Source organism: Apis cerana, linkage group LG5 (assembly GCF_029169275.1).
Source record: "Apis cerana isolate GH-2021 linkage group LG5, AcerK_1.0, whole genome shotgun sequence".
In the NCBI taxonomy this organism is placed as follows: Eukaryota; Metazoa; Arthropoda; class Insecta; order Hymenoptera; family Apidae; genus Apis; species Apis cerana.
This window is the reverse complement of record NC_083856.1, coordinates 4283221-4301783: the sequence shown is the minus strand read 5'-3', so window position 1 is coordinate 4301783 and position 18563 is coordinate 4283221. Positions and strand designations below refer to the sequence as shown.

General features: G+C 27.0%; 2 protein-coding genes across 13 annotated transcripts in view; one reads left to right on the top strand and one right to left on the bottom strand.

The window, feature by feature from the left end:
* LOC107996518 (nephrin) overlaps positions 1-6860 on the top strand; it is a 419478-nt gene extending 412618 nt beyond the window's left edge. For all 12 annotated transcript variants that reach the window (XM_062074576.1, XM_062074581.1, XM_062074577.1 and 9 more), the window contains 4 exons: positions 1878-2165; positions 2410-2504; positions 2816-3088; positions 3522-6860. In XM_062074576.1, the coding sequence (XP_061930560.1) occupies positions 1878-2165; positions 2410-2504; positions 2816-3088; positions 3522-3599 (734 nt within the window). In that variant the 3' untranslated portion in view covers positions 3600-6860. The remainder of the gene's footprint in view (positions 1-1877; positions 2166-2409; positions 2505-2815; positions 3089-3521) is intronic.
* A 3509-nt stretch (positions 6861-10369) lies between these two features.
* LOC108003943 (kinesin-related protein 4-like) overlaps positions 10370-18563 on the bottom strand; it is a 50017-nt gene continuing 41823 nt past the window's right edge. Inside the window, exon 9 of the mRNA XM_062075579.1 lies at positions 10370-10405. Within this exon, the coding sequence (XP_061931563.1) occupies positions 10370-10405 (36 nt within the window). The remainder of the gene's footprint in view (positions 10406-18563) is intronic.

The window sequence follows — 18563 nt, the reverse complement described above, 5'->3', positions numbered from 1 at the left end:
TCATTCGTCGAGGTACATTGAATGGTCCATTTTCGTCCTTTCATCCTATTGTCTCGAAAATTGTTGTTGTTGTTCGAGGGAAAACGATTTCCACACGAGGAACAGAGAAATTTCTCTATGGGGCACTTTGAGAGTGTGCTTTTTTCTCTGAAGAGATAACAGAGAGAGATTTCAAGGTTCTGTTCTTGTTGTTATACAATATCCAGATAATTCGAAATTTTAAAAATAAAAACTTGATATAATTGATATTAAATATATTGGAAAATTGTTTCTAATATTTGTTCTTTTTCTTTTTCCTATTTTATATAATATTGTTAGATCATTTTATAAGAATTAATAAAGAAATTCCAAAAAATTTCTATGAATAAAAAAAAATATTTATAATATATTCTCTCTTATTTTAATTTTTCTATTATGATATTAAGTGATTGATATCAAGTGATTGTATCTACAGAATCTTTTGCAAATCTTATAAAATGTGCCATTCTTTGAAACAAAGTGAGAACAATAATTTATGAAACAATGAAAAAATTTAAAGCACACTGTAACTAACAATGAGAAGAATAAAGAAACATAATGATGACGAAATATTTTTCTGCTTGCAATAAATGGCGCGCTTTGGCTTGTGATCGTAGATCTATGTTTATCTATTATGTAGAAACCTTGCATGTGAATGGTGAATCTTGCTACGATATCGTAGTGTGAAACATGCATAGATGATGCACAGCTTCTTTTTATTGCAATTCGATTTAATATTTAAATGAATTTTAAAAAGAAATTTTTGAAACATCATTTTATGAATCTTTTTTTTCAAATTAAAAGAAAGAATTTTTTGATAAACAAAGCTTTTTCTTATTTTAACCTGAAAACAAGTTCGTTCATTAATATTGTCGTGATCAAAAACGGTCAACTCTATGATGAAATTTCATTTACATAATTGTCGATGGTTAAATACGAAACGCATTGGACCATGCTTAATCAGCCCAGTGCTCGTTTATTACCGAGATATTAATCCATTATTATCTGGAATATGAAGGGGGAACGTAAATCAAATTGTAGCTTGAAATTATGCAAGCAAATGAATCATGATCGTGCCCGAGAGTTATTTAAATTCCTTATGTCGTTCATTTCATAAAAACTTGACTATTTAACACCGTTTCTTTTATCATAAAGAAGTTTTTTAAGAAATATATTTTTTTGTAAAAACATAACAATCTTACTAATTTCTAACATTTTAATATTAACTATACTTTTCGAAAGAACCAAAAAATTATGTTAGAACAATATTATAAAATAATGACATTCTGATATTTTAATTCTTGAACTGAATCTTAAAAAAACCAAAAACTTGCAAGCAGAATATTATATTAAAATAAGAATAAAAGAAATTTTATAATAATTAAATCAAAATCGAAGAAAAAAACTAACTACTATTCAAATAAAAAAAAATATTCATAATAAATTTTATCAAAAATTACATAATTTACAATTACTTTACAGATATATGATTTCAATTACTTTCATTCTTCAAACGCGCTTCAACTGCGCCTCTACTGTCTGACCAATAACTGACCCTATTCCACTCGATTAACCACAACTTCTATTTGTCTACTCACGATTATCTTATTTTACTTGTCCGATCAAGGCCTTCCCTATAATTTTATAACTACTTTTATAAAAATCCTGAAAATCCAAAAATCGTATCCACGACGAAAATCGTTTCAATTTTCTTTTCAACGATTGTAATCGCGATAAATCGTTTCTTATTATTATTCTTATAAGAATAATCCCGAAAAGAAATCCTATCGCCTCTCGAACAGTCCTAAGCAAAAAAGGGAAAAGAGAAAAATACTCATGGTACTTAACATGATTTTCAGCTCTCACGCCAAAGATACTGTCGCTGTCCGGACCACTGTTCGGCATGGTGGTCGGATCGACGGCAGGTGTTCTACTAGTGGGCTTCGTGATAACCTTGGCGGTGAAATTACGGCTTCGAGCAAGGTCTCAGGAGGACAAGGACTCTCACGACGACGGTGGCATGGCAAACCTGGCCGCGTCCGGTACCGGCAGCTCCTCTCCACGTGATAAATCGTCGACCCTGCCTCTCAATTCCGACAGCATTGAGAGTTTCGAGAAGGATCCAGATATAATTCCTCATGCTAACGGTGAGTAATTTAATAAGCATTCGATGTTAAGTCGATGGTGTACGTAAAATTGGGAGAGGGTTTTACTATTAATGAAATTTATTCCACTAAAAAAATTTATATTACTTCAACGACACGAATGTGTAAACATTTTATACGAATATCACTAAAAAATTGAACAATGAAATATATAATCAATCACTTCAACAACAACAATGAACTATTAGCCTTACTAATTAATTTCTTAAATTCCATATTTTCACAGAGAATTCTTACTCTGAATTGTGCAAGAGTACTTCACCACGTTATGTATTACATCAGCCACGATCGGATGCAAGTACTTTTACCAATACAAGCAATGTGAGTACGAAAATCTATAAAAACCCTTTATTTCCCACTACAAGCATATAACACATATGAAATGAAAAAAAGAAATATATTAAATCAAGAAGCTTAATAATTTGAATTAGAAATCTCTAGAAATTCCAACAAAACCCTAAATTCATATTTTAGGAAAATGATTTTAGATGTAATAAAATATATTTTACTCTATTCGATGAATACATGAATCAAAATATGAGGGAAAAAGAAATAAAAAACGAGAAAACCCGTATCTCCCATTATATTAAGTCAATAAATGATAATTTGCATAATCAATAATGATTTTGCAGGGATCAGAATTAACGTACGCCGAACTGTCGCTTCGGGGTAACCGACGAATACCTCCTAATTGTTATCAGCCAGTACAGGTATCCAATATTCAACGACCTCAACTGCTGCCTATGTCGACTCTGACGCGTAGGCAACCTATCCAGGAACCGACGATTTACGCGCAAGTCGCCAGTCATTCTAAGCCGATTTATGTGCCACCTCCACATCCATACATGAGTCGTAACAATGACGAAACCACGGCAGAAACTCCATTAATCGGACATGACAATAAGGTGACAATTAATAGATCTGTCATACCATTTGTTTTTGAGAATGAGATATCCGATGCAATGATCTATAATAACTCTATTTATCCCTAGTTATTTATTCAAAATTTTTAAAATTCCAATAAAATAATATTTTATTAATGATAAAAAGTTAAAGAATCATTATAATGAAATATCAAAGTTACACATTGATTCTTTGAAAAAAAATTCCCTTTGGCTAATCAATTCATATAATATATAATTTATATTTATATATATTTGGAGAAGAAGAGTACTAATGAAGTATAAAAAATATCGGTTGTGTCATTTTAAATCTATTTAATAATCTTTTCTTATAATTTTAATTAATATAATTCAATGGTAATTTAATTAAATGAAATAAATTTTATTAATATTATATAAAAAGAATATATTTTATTATGAATACCTTTATTTACAGATTACTACCATCAGCCAATCTGGTAGCTCAATATGGCGTACCGACACGCCACCAGTCTCAAATGCACCAACGACATGATTCTAAAACTTTCGATTATATTCGAAGCAACGTTCTACTCTTATAAACGTTTTTCCACGCACCGTTAATTACAAAAAAAAGTTAAATTCATTTAATAGAACAAGAAAAAAAACGAAAAGAAAAAGAAGACTACGATGTTTCTCGTAGATCATTTACGCGGAACGACGCGACGTGTATGATATGTTATCGTTAAACTTTCTCGTACATATGTTACAGAAGGTTCTCAATAAATAATGAACGATGAAAGTAATATAAAAACACACACGCACATACACACCCACCCACAAATGTTTGCGCGAAGTATAATACGAATATATTATATATGCTTTCCGAATGATTTGTGATAGAGTTATTATTGAAATACGGGAATGATCTCGAATCGCGATGTCTCGAACTTCTTGTCGAGATATCGAAAATTACGATATCTCGAATAGAAACGAATTTTTTGTTTCGCGGATAAAACAACCGATGGCGCGGTAATCGACAGTAATGGTTCTAATAATTGAAAAGTATTAATTTCCTTGATCCTTTTCAACCGTCCGTAAAAGAAGGGAAAGAAAACAAAATGAAAAAAACGATTGAAAGAAGAAATTGCAAAAAATTGTAACGATACAAAAATGTGTTCTCATTGTACACTTCGACTTAATTGGTAAGTGGAACACATTTGCGATACCACGAAGTACAATCAAAACGGCGAATACCTAATTGTTTTTTCGTTCAGTATTACATCTACAAAGTATAATTTGTAGAAATGCGTTAGAATTAATGAAATGATATTTATTTATACATATATTGAGCCTGCGTCGAAAGTTAAAACGTCTCGAGGTGTTTTTCCGCAGCTTAATTATTTATTGTTAAACATAAATGACGCGAAAAATTTCGTGTACAGATTTAGATAAATGCGATGTTATTATAACGATGTTATCTAATCATGAATAGAATTTAAAGAGAAAAAGAAAAACAGAAATTTTAAAATTTTGGAAGTGATAATATACACGTTTGTTGATTATATTAGATTCGTTCTATATGTTCGATCGTTGCTCATTTTTGAAGCTTTAACCGTCCCTGATGGAAAGAAATGATTCTTTTTTCTTAAATGGAATAGTTACTCACTATTTGCATAATTTTTGTTTAATCTAAATCATTTAACCTAGAAAATGTTATATAGTAAGGTGATCGTATCGTTACATTAAATAAGAAAAATCGCGAAAAAAGTAAGATGAAAATATGTTGAAATGAAATAATATATTGAAATTGTCTTCTCACTTCCTTTAAAATCGTTATAAATTTTATAATATATATATATAATCGAAACTCTATCACAAAACCAAAGTACCAATTTTTAATAAGATTTTCGAGCATAAATTAATAATATCATTATTAGCTATTAGTTATTAGCTAGATTTTTAACATTAATATATCAATGTATTAATATTAAGTTCAAAACTTATAATATTCTTAGTTTTGTATTATTTTCATAATAATATTTTTCTATATATACTATAAATTATCTATTTAATTTCGTATTAATTTCAAAGAAAATATTTTCAATATCTATATTTTTAATTATATATTTATCTACTTCGTATTTATTATACATCATATAATGATATAATTTTATAAAAAAAATATATTTGAAACAAAAGATATGATCACCCTACGTTATAGATGAGTTACCGACAGAAGATTGCACATTTGAAATGAAGAAACAACAAGTTTAACGAGAATAGATTTCTCGGATGTTAACATTTCATTTTTTTTAAGGATTTTTTAAGGTGTTTAGAAGACTGAGAATAGAAAAAAAAAAAAAAAAAGAAAGAAATGAGCAAAATGTGCAAACTTTATATTACGTAATACGTGCCATATAATTGCAACGTCAATTGAAAACGTTGCATGTCGAAATATTTCGAGATTGTTATATACCTAGATATTATATGCGTGACGTTAGCTTGTTTCACTTTTAATATTTTATGCTTTTCATTTTATTTCTTTATAAAATCGAATCATTTGTAAACAATTGACGGATTATTAAATTTTCTTTTAAATTATATCTTATTGTGATGCAAATATTCGTATATATAAAATAATTGTTATAAAGGATATAGACAAAGCATTCCATTATTTATGTCTAGATCCCATTTCTTTTACTGAATCGAATTTGAAAAAAAAAAAAAAAATAGTTGTTCAATCTAAAAAGTCGAATTATAATATTTTTCGGAACTCGCAAACGACTATCGATAATGTAGCATTCTAACATACCATTACTTTAGTCAACGACACTTCATATCTACTATTTACGTCTTTAACATCCAATTAAACAATTTCTTCCATTCCGATCAATTCTGAATTATCTATTAAGCTCGATTCACAACACGAATTTTATACCGTTTTTATATAAATCGAAAAACTGGCCAGAGAAATATTGAAGATCAGATATATATGTTTAGAAATGTTATGCAGTTATAAATCTGTTATGCAGAGTTAAATCTGCATAACTTACCGAAATAGTGTGTGAATAATAATGTAAAATAATGAAAATGTTGCTATCGCGGTACAAACTACAGTTAAGTCGATATTCGTTCGAATCGAATATATAAAATCGAACAATTCGACTCTCTTAACTGACGACGAATGAACTGTTCACGAAATTTTCTTAATAATCACGAATTGATCAGGGTTTTTGAGTAAGCATACGAAAAAAAAATTACACTTTCGGATATTCTTTAATGCTATCAAACTGTTCATGTATGCGAGATAGAGATAAAGAATGAACGCAATAGTGTGAAGATATGTATAAGAAACCAAGAAATAAAAAAAAATGACAGAAAAGTGGTGAAAAGAAGAAAAAAAAAAGGAGAAGAAGAGGAGAAATATTCAGTATTTTGTCAAAGATTCATATTACCAGTGAAATTAATGAAAGACTTTGATATATTGTTAGTATGCGTTGTAGGTTACAGAATGAATTTAAATATAAATATATATGATATATAAACATACACACCTATAAACGTGTGTATGTATAAAAGATAATTAAAATCTTATAATTTTAAATGACTTTTAATATAGGTTTACTTGTGTAAAATAAGGGAAAAAATAATTGTGCTCAATAAATTTCAATAAATAACGATTTTGCCTATGCCAATAACGATTATTATTGTAATTATTTTTGTATAGAGGAGTAAGATATTATCTAAATATTATAAATACATTATAAATATAATAGTGATTACAGCATATGTGTAATAAAAGTATTTAACATTACATATCATTGTCTGTAATATCCTTTGCCATTAATAGAATAATTCTTCCAAAAATAGTATTTCCAATTTTAACACATACTATTATCATCATTTTTCTATTAAATTTAATTAATAATTAAATTTTTAAGTTTCACTAAAAAAACAACACAAAAATAAAATTACAATTATATTAAAATAAAGTAATAATTGAATTGAAATACTAGCACAAGCAATAACAAATGTTAATAGCTACAACTTGCAATCCATTCTAAATGACCAAAGGAAACTTGACATTGAGTAATAAAAAAATTACTGGAAAATTTTCAAACATAACATAAATTAATAATTTTTCGAAGAATAACCCATAAAAATCAATTATCAAATCATATCACAAGGAGATAACGGTGCGGACTCCCAAAAGGAAGTAGAATATTTGCCTAACAATTATCACCTTTGCGAGATATGTAAATGACTTGAAATCAATGATGAAAAAACAATAAACCATAAAATAATATACATGGAAAACGTATAAACTTATTTAAATTCCATTAAACTAATATTTAATTATTAAATACCTATAGAGTGAATATCAAAAATATTCTCGTCTTATTTCAGAGAGAAAAACAAACAAAAAAAGTAACAAGAATGATAGAATTTGTACGTACTATTATATTTGTAATAATATCTTATTTTTTATCTTTATATCCTTTATATCCTTTATAAATATAAGAAGTATGTATATAACATAAAAATACAATCAAATAGACTATATTAAAATTTTTAATTAATAAATTAAACAAAAAAAAAATAATATTAATAAAATTAACGCGCCGTTTCTAAATATATGAATTTTGTAAAATAAAGATAGAGAAGGAGAGCAAATAATAAGAAAAAGACAGAGATAGAATAATATGAATAAAAGTGACTTTCAGCGCCATCATTGTGGAAAACGTTTCTATTCTAAAGATTCATGTTCCAAAAAATGCTCAAGAGATGTCGATAGCTCTCAATTCACACTCTACCTTACCTTTGGAAAAATCTTTTATCTTCAACAGATGGCACTGACAATCAATTCTTATTTTATCTCTATCTTTCTCTTATTAATTATCTTTATCTGTAAAAGGTTCGTTTGCGGCACTCTGAAGATGGCGCTGATATCCACATTTTTATTCTATTTCTATCCTCAAATTATTTCTAAGTTTTGTCAATACCATATTAATTTAATTTATCGTATTGCAATCGGAACTGATTTCTTAATTTTACACTTTCTGTTTTTCTTACTAATATTAAACAGTATTAATTAAAAAATTAACTGATAAAAAAATGAATAAATAGATAAACCTATAAATAAATAAAGAAATAAAAAGATAAATATGTAATAAGTAATAAATAATTAAACAAAAAAAAATTAATAATTAAATAACTCAATTAAATTAAATAAACGAACAAATAATACGAATAAATAAAAAAATAAAAATATAATATACACATGGTTATATGGATAATACATACATATATATATATACACACACACCCACACACATATATATATACATATACATATATATATATATAACCACACATTAATTTAATAAATAATAAAAATTAAAAATAATAATTTTGATTAAGACAAATTAAAAATTTAAAATTAAAGCAAAACAAATTAAAAGTAAAATAAACATTAAAATAAAAAGTAAAAAAGTAAATTAATGGAAATCATGTTTTAAACTGAACTGCAGGTGTGCGTAGTTCTTAGCTTGCCATCGCTTCCCAAAAACTATCTATGATGAAATATTTGTAAGATATTATTTTAAATAGAAAAAATTAAAAAATACATATAAATTTTTAAAAAATTTAAAAAATTCAAAAATTTGGAAAGCGATGCCAATTACCGGGCCTCACCCACGAGGAGGTGACTACGCATCGAGACCCACCTGAAAAAACAAAATACAAAATAACAATAAAATTTATATTACAGAAAGTATATATGCATATAAAAAGTATATGTAAATATACATTAATTAAAAAGTATACGATATATATAAATATATATATTAACTTAATAGATAACAAAAATTAAAAATTATTTAATTAAAACAAATAAAAAATTAAAAATTGAAGCAAAATAAATTAAAATAACTCAAAAGTTAAATTAAAAGTAAATAAAAAAATTAAAACTTAAATAAAATTCATAGTTAAAAATAAAAAAGTAAAAAAAATAAACAAAATAAATTTTAAAAAATTAATAAATAAATAAAAATGCAAGCAAGAAAATGATAATTAAAAACTGAAATGAATAAATAACATATAAAATTACCTTATTATTATAAATGTATTTAATATAATTTAGAATAATTAAATATTATAAATAAATGATTGAAAATTCTGTTAAATTTAGTTAAAGTGTTATAACATCGATGTTATTGCCACGAAAGTTCGTTTAGAAATGATCGCTCTCTCGTATTTCGCCTCGTATTTATAGGACGCGACGACACAAGTTTAACGAAAATATAATATCGAAACTAATTTCTCAAATATAATGATTAATATTTATAAATTTTTATTCAATTTTTTTACATTTAATATTTATTAGTGATCCGAATAATTTATTATAATAAAAAATGATACATTTTTTAAAATTAAAACAGCATTCGTTCCTGCGATGTTATTTCTTTATTCCTTTATCTATTAATTTATTTATTTATTATGCATTTATTTAATATATACTCGTTTATTTATTTACTTATGATATATGGGTTTTATTTACTCAACTACTTATTTTTTTATTTATATATTTATTTACTTCCTACTCTTTTGCTTATATAATAACTTATTTAATTTTTATTCATTTATATATATATATATATAAATGATATATATATATATATATATATAAAAATATATATATATGTATATATATATATAGCTTTGCAAAACGTTCAATCTTTGATCGTTGTGCAAAACAAAAAGCAAAAGGAATTCTACGGAAAATCGACAAGCCAAACTTGAAAATAAAAATTAAATTAATTGTACATAACACTACTTGAAACACAAACATATTATTTCTAAGATATATCAATATTTTATATTTTTATGACATAAAAGACAATAAATATATAAAATATCGATAATTATGAGTTTAAAATCAAAAATAAATAAATAAATAAATAAATAAATAAAAATAAAAATAAAATGTATTTCACAGAGATTTTTAGAAGTTTACTTAATTTATCGATCACTACCATTTTTAACATTACTATTCCCACTATTACTACCATGCAAGCATTTTCAAATTTATATTCTATTTTAAGCATTTCTACAGCAACAATTTTACAAGAAATCTACTTACATTCTAAAACGTTTAGAAAGATTTCCATTTAAAAAAAAAATTTCATGAACTTCATCGACTTTAAAAATATTCTAATTGCAAACATAATTTCATATGAACCTTAAAGAATATCCTTCATCTAAAATAGTTTCATACTCACGATATTTTTTAAAGGAAAATAAAAGATATATTGTAAAACAATATTAGTAAATAGGATAAACGATACGTGACAATGGTACCTGAAACAAATTTAAACATAAACAATTAATACAATTATACTCCTATAATTATTTATTGATCAATAATAGATCCAATTATAACATTTTCTTGAAATATATAAGTGTTGTCCGAGAGATAATATATCTGAAACAAACTTATAACTTATATAAAATTATTTAAAAGATTATTATACTAAGAAAAAAAAAACAATCGAAACATTATCATTTAAAACAATATAAAAAAAAATAACTTTTATAATGAACATTTACCATTATTGATCTCAAAAAATTTAGTAAAAAAAATTTAAATTCGATATTTCAAAAAAGATTAAGTTCTTACCAATGAGAAATATAAATATAAATACCATAGCGATATTTTTTGCAATAAATGCAACGATAATGAATGCTGAAAAAAGAAAACAATAGTACTACAATTAGTAGTCAGAAGGACTACTAAAATAAAATATTTTCCACTCGATATAAACCCGAGCAACAAAACCGCGAGTGGAATATTCACTTTGCTTCGCAACACTAATTATACTAATATTCTTTTATAAAATAAAAAATTTTTTAAATCAACCGCGATGAGTGCTTCATTATATTTGAAATGTTACTAATTTACAATGAAAAAAAAGAAAAAAAAAAAAGAAAAAAAAAAGAAAGAAACATTGAAAAAAAAAATGATCAATTATTTACGCAACAGTAATCTAGGCACTCAAATTTAAATAACGCAACACTATTGTCGAAAAATCAAGTGCAGTCTCCTTGACTGCTATATTGCAGCCTTCCTTGACTGCTATCTTGCAGCCTCCTTGACTGCTCTATCGTATAATCACCCTAGTAGCTTTTTTAGCCACTCAAGATGATTCAGGAACGAACAGGAACATGAGTACTTCCACAATTCCAATGGAAGAAATTTGGGCATTCAATATTCAACGCAACACTACTTGAATAAACGCGATTACTTATCAACGCAACACTACTTTTAAAAATGAATTCAATCAAAATTATTATTTCTGACTAAAGAAAGTGTATATAAATAATATTTAATAGTTAAAAAAATAGTTGGAAATAATGAATTTTAATTACAAAAGATAATATAAATTTTATTATTAGATAGTTTATAAAAGCTATAATATAAAAAATTTATAAAAATATAAATAATTTATAACAAAAAACCGTGATAATTTATAATTCGCAACACTAATGCAAACGCGATTCTCATTTTAACGCAACGCTAATGCAAACGCGATTCTCATTTTAACGCAATTCTAATTCAATCCGTAATTAATCATTCGCAACACTAATAAAAAAATCGCGATGCCCATGATGACTGGATTTGGATGATGGGCCGGCATGCAAATCGGCCAGACAACACAACAACAATTACTACATATTACTAAAACGAGCACAATGACAAAATAGTAACAATGACTTCCCATTCTTTGGACCTAAAAGATTCAAAAAATGAGGAGCCATTCGTTGCAGCCCTCTTCGTGACAGTTTGTCGGGCCTCTTCGGTCTTCCTCCTTCGGGCGCAATGCCCGCTGAAACTTAAATCTAGGCTCGAGATTCACTAATCGTAAACCAAAGAAAAAAAGAAAAAAAAAAAGGACTAAATCGCGGAAGCTAAGTGCATGGACGACCAACGATCGCAATGATCATTCTCCGTACATGCACAGAATCTCGGGCGCAACGTTCGTTTCGAAAGCAAATCGCGATCGCGACCACGAAACTCGAAAAATCGACAAGCAAAGCCAGAGACGAATAGCATTGTCGTCCATTCGATTCAGCTTTGCCCTCGTTTTCTCAAATTTTATTCCCTGAAACAGATTGTCACGCGAAAACGCGCCTACCCGACCAGAGACTGTGACAACCTGCCCGGCCCTACCTACTTAAAATTAACATTCGTACCAGAAGTATACTACCTATCCTACCTAGCTCTATATTTAAAAATGGCAAAGCAGGCACACCAACACACTCATTCCACGATTCTCACACATAATACTCGGGCGCAAAAGCCTAAACTAGGGAAACGTCCCGGGACGCCTCCGACACCCGAGCTTGGCACACTACTCGCATACTCTAACTTTACGTACCATTTTCCTGAAATCGACTGACGATAGCTAGTGACCATTGCGTGAAAATGCGATAAAAACGCATATATTTCTTAAATTTAATACATATATTTCTTATATAAATTTAAATTTATTAATTTAATTTAATAATAATTTAATAATAATATTATTGAAATTAAATTTCAATATTTATTAATGAAAAGTATAATAAAACTATTTATATTTTAATTTTAATTTTTAATAATATTATAATTTAATAATATTTTAATTTTAAATATACAATCAATATTTATTAATAAAAAGATACACCTTTTTAGGTGGCAATTAAATTTGATATAATTGCAATTTAAAATAATAATAAAAATTATAATATCCCGTATAAATTATTATTGAAAATTGAAAATTGTAAATAAGAATATCAATAAATCAGTCATGAATATCTTAAATGTTTCAAATTATATTGCATGAAATGATATACGAAACGACGCAATTCCACAGCCTAACGACACACACAATGTGGAAAATACGTCGTGCACGATACACTACGCATCGTCAGTCGCTGAAAAATTATTATTATGAACTTATGAACTATGATCATCATGCCCATCGCCTTTCTTTCACCCAAGTAGCACCTGGGCACGTGGGTGAGATCCTGGCAACGGACATGGAAAGGGTTAAACCTGAAAATCCTGAGCTAAAAAAAATATTAATGTATTTATTTTCTAACGGATTAATGTTCTTTAATTCAATATTTGCTTACTTTATTTCAAACTGTATATATTTATTTTAAAGACTTAATTGAAATTATTTCATTTTCATTTATGCCAATATTAATTTTTCTTTCAGAATACATTTATACATTTATATATATACGGTTCTTTGTTATTAATTTTAAGAAGAAAATATATTTAAAAATAAGAAATTTATTTATATCAATTAATGATAAATTTATGTATGAAAATTAATAATAAGAAATTGACTTTAAATGGAATATTAAATAAAAATAACCTCAGGCGATCTCTTCATCAAAGCATGTTTTTAAAAATATAAAACAAACGTTCAAAATTTTCTGCTCTGATTTAGAAATCTACCTGTCGCGAAGTATCTTCTTGCACATAATATTTCATACATTTTTTACGAAGAAAGAAAATAAAATATCTATTTATTATTTTCATATTTCAAATCATTCTTAAGTTTATAATAACAAATCAAACATTGAAATATTACAAAAAAAAAAAAAAAAAATTAACAATTGTTCATGTTAATAAACAATAATACATTATCAGTATTATTATATAGCAATTGATATTTCTATTGTAACGAAGTCGGAGGATATCCGACTTCTATACTACAAGAGACTCAATTCATATCATTTCATCATCATTTCATTTTCATTTACGCGAATATTAAATTATTCTTTCAGAATACATTTATACATTTATACATTTATATGTATATGGTTCTTCGTTATACGATTCTTTACTTAATCATTTATATCATTCATAATAATTAGATGCAAAAATATTATATTGTATAAATATGTTGATTAATATAAAATTAACTATCAATATCATCTTAAAAACGCGACGTGCAAGAAGATCTATCCTGATCTAATAAATAAAATACAAGAAAAAAAAGTGTTACTATTCACGGGTATAATTAATACCCGCGGTCATTGTGCTCGTGCAAAAATCTACGTATACAACCAATCACTCGTGTCGATTCGGATCTTTCATCCTACGACATGATTGAATGATCGGAGGAACATAAATGCATGCGACTCACCGATAGATGCGAAGAAGTTTGCAGTGCCGTGACCCATAGGATGTCATCGCCAAGTAGGAGGAAATGAAATCTATATCAAAACACGGAATATCATAATTTAAATACAATACTCATTCATTTAAAAGGATAAAATAAATGAAAAATATAATAAAATAATTACCTCTTCGCGTGATGGATGACCGCTTTATTCCCTGAGAAGCACTGACTCTACCCTATACCGAATATGAATAAATAAAAACTTAAGAAAATTGAAAAAAAATTATAAATAAAAAACTCGTTATTATCGTATTTGATTAATTTATAATAAGCGAGCAAACACTGACTCTAATTTCGCGATTATAATGAATAAATTTAATTAGAGCTATTATGCTCTAAAATATCAAAAAACTATTACGAGACAAACACTGAATCTACCGACCGCATTGCGCGCGGTCACAAAATCATCTGAAATGAAACTATATTATAACAAAATAAAAGAGACATAAAAACGACAATAATATATAAGATAAATGATAATTGACAATTCTCAATGGTACCTGAAACAAAACAAAACAAATAATTAATAAAATTATACTCGTTGTATAATTATTTATTGAACGATGATAGATTCAATTATAACATTTTCTTGAAATATATAAGTGTTGTCCGAGAGATAATATATCTGAAACAAACTTATAACTTATATAAAATTATTTAAAAGATTATTATACTAAGAAAAAAAAAACAATCGAAACATTATCATTTAAAACAATATAAAAAAAAATAACTTTTATAATGAACATTTACCATTATTGATCTCAAAAAATTTAGTAAAAAAAATTTAAATTCGATATTTCAAAAAAGATTAAGTTCTTACCAATGAGAAATATAAATATAAATACCATAGCGATATTTTTTGCAATAAATGCAACGATAATGAATGCTGAAAAAAGAAAACAATAGTACTACAATTAGTAGTCAGAAGGACTACTAAAATAAAATATTTTCCACTCGATATAAACCCGAGCAACAAAACCGCGAGTGGAATATTCACTTTGCTTCGCAACACTAATTATACTAATATTCTTTTATAAAATAAAAAATTTTTTAAATCAACCGCGATGAGTGCTTCATTATATTTGAAATGTTACTAATTTACAATGAAAAAAAAAGAAAAAAAAAAAAAAAGAAAAAAAAAAAAAGAAAGAAACATTGAAAAAAAAAATGATCAATTATTTACGCAACAGTAATCTAGGCACTCAAATTTAAATAACGCAACACTATTGTCGAAAAATCAAGTGCAGTCTCCTTGACTGCTATATTGCAGCCTTCCTTGACTGCTATCTTGCAGCCTCCTTGACTGCTCTATCGTATAATCACCCTAGTAGCTTTTTTAGCCACTCAAGATGATTCAGGAACGAACAGGAACATGAGTACTTCCACAATTCCAATGGAAGAAATTTGGGCATTCAATATTCAACGCAACACTACTTGAATAAACGCGATTACTTATCAACGCAACACTACTTTTAAAAATGAATTCAATCAAAATTATTATTTCTGACTAAAGAAAGTGTATATAAATAATATTTAATAGTTAAAAAAATAGTTGGAAATAATGAATTTTAATTACAAAAGATAATATAAATTTTATTATTAGATAGTTTATAAAAAAGCTATAATATAAAAAATTTATAAAAATATAAATAATTTATAACAAAAAACCGTGATAATTTATAATTCGCAACACTAATGCAAACGCGATTCTCATTTTAACGCAACGCTAATGCAAACGCGATTCTCATTTTAACGCAATTCTAATTCAATCCGTAATTAATCATTCGCAACACTAATAAAAAAATCGCGATGCCCATGATGACTGGATTTGGATGATGGGCCGGCATGCAAATCGGCCAGACAACACAACAACAATTACTACATATTACTAAAACGAGCACAATGACAAAATAGTAACAATGACTTCCCATTCTTTGGACCTAAAAGATTCAAAAATGAGGAGCCATTCGTTGCAGCCCTCTTCGTGAGAGTTTGTCGGGCCTCTTCGGTCTTCCTCCTTCGGGCGCAATGCCCGCTGAAACTTAAATCTAGGCTCGAGATTCACTAATCGTAAACCAAAGAAAAAAAGAAAAAAAAAAAGGACTAAATCGCGGAAGCTAAGTGCATGGACGACCAACGATCGCAATGATCATTCTCCGTACATGCACAGAATCTCGGGCGCAACGTTCGTTTCGAAAGCAAATCGCGATCGCGACCACGAAACTCGAAAAATCGACAAGCAAAGCCAGAGACGAATAGCATTGTCGTCCATTCGATTCAGCTTTGCCCTCGTTTTCTCAAATTTTATTCCCTGAAACAGATTGTCACGCGAAAACGCGCCTACCCGACCAGAGACTGTGACAACCTGCCCGGCCCTACCTACTTAAAATTAACATTCGTACCAGAAGTATACTACCTATCCTACCTAGCTCTATATTTAAAAAATGGCAAAGCAGGCACACCAACACACTCATTCCACGATTCTCACACATAATACTCGGGCGCAAAAGCCTAAACTAGGGAAACGTCCCGGGACGCCTCCGACACCCGAGCTTGGCACACTACTCGCATACTCTAACTTTACGTACCATTTTCCTGAAATCGACTGACGATAGCTAGTGACCATTGCGTGAAAATGCGATAAAAACGCATATATTTCTTAAATTTAATACATATATTTCTTATATAAATTTAAATTTATTAATTTAATTTAATAATAATTTAATAATAATATTATTGAAATTAAATTTCAATATTTATTAATGAAAAGTATAATAAAACTATTTATATTTTAATTTTAATTTTTAATAATATTATAATTTAATAATATTTTAATTTTAAATATACAATCAATATTTATTAATAAAAAGATACACCTTTTTTAGGTGGCAATTAAATTTGATATAATTGCAATTTAAAATAATAATAAAAATTATAATATCCCGTATAAATTATTATTGAAAATTGAAAATTGTAAATAAGAATATCAATAAATCAGTCATGAATATCTTAAATGTTTCAAATTATATTGCATGAAATGATATACGAAACGACGCAATTCCACAGCCTAACGACACACACAATGTGGAAAATACGTCGTGCACGATACACTACGCATCGTCAGTCGCTGAAAAATTATTATTATGAACTTATGAACTATGATCATCATGCCCATCGCCTTTCTTTCACCCAAGTAGCACCTGGGCACGTGGGTGAGATCCTGGCAACGGACATGGAAAGGGTTAAACCTGAAAATCCTGAGCTAAAAAAAATATTAATGTATTTATTTTCTAACGGATTAATGTTCTTTAATTCAATATTTGCTTACTTTATTTCAAACTGTATATATTTATTTTAAAGACTTAATTGAAATTATTTCATTTTCATTTATGCCAATATTAATTTTTCTTTCAGAATACATTTATACATTTATATATATACGGTTCTTTGTTATTAATTTTAAGAAGAAAATATATTTAAAAAATAAGAAATTTATTTATATCAATTAATGATAAATTTATGTATGAAAATTAATAATAAGAAATTGACTTTAAATGGAATATTAAATAAAAATAACCTCAGGCGATCTCTTCATCAAAGCATGTTTTTAAAAATATAAAACAAACGTTCAAAATTTTCTGCTCTGATTTAGAAATCTACCTGTCGCGAAGTATCTTCTTGCACATAATATTTCATACATTTTTTTACGAAGAAAGAAAATAAAATATCTATTTATTATTTTCATATTTCAAATCATTCTTAAGTTTATAATAACAAATCAAACATTGAAATATTACAAAAAAAAAAATTAACAATTGTTCATGTTAATAAACAATAATACATTATCAGTATTATTATATAGCAATTGATATTTCTATTGTAACGAAGTCGGAGGATATCCGACTTCTATACTACAAGAGACTCAATTCATATCATTTCATCATCATTTCATTTTCATTTACGCGAATATTAAATTATTCTTTCAGAATACATTTATACATTTATACATTTATATGTATATGGTTCTTCGTTATACGATTCTTTACTTAATCATTTATATCATTCATAATAATTAGATGCAAAAATATTATATTGTATAAATATGTTGATTAATATAAAATTAACTATCAATATCATCTTAAAAACGCGACGTGCAAGAAGATCTATCCTGATCTAATAAATAAAATACAAGAAAAAAAAGTGTTACTATTCACGGGTATAATTAATACCCGCGGTCATTGTGCTCGTGCAAAAATCTACGTATACAACCAATCACTCGT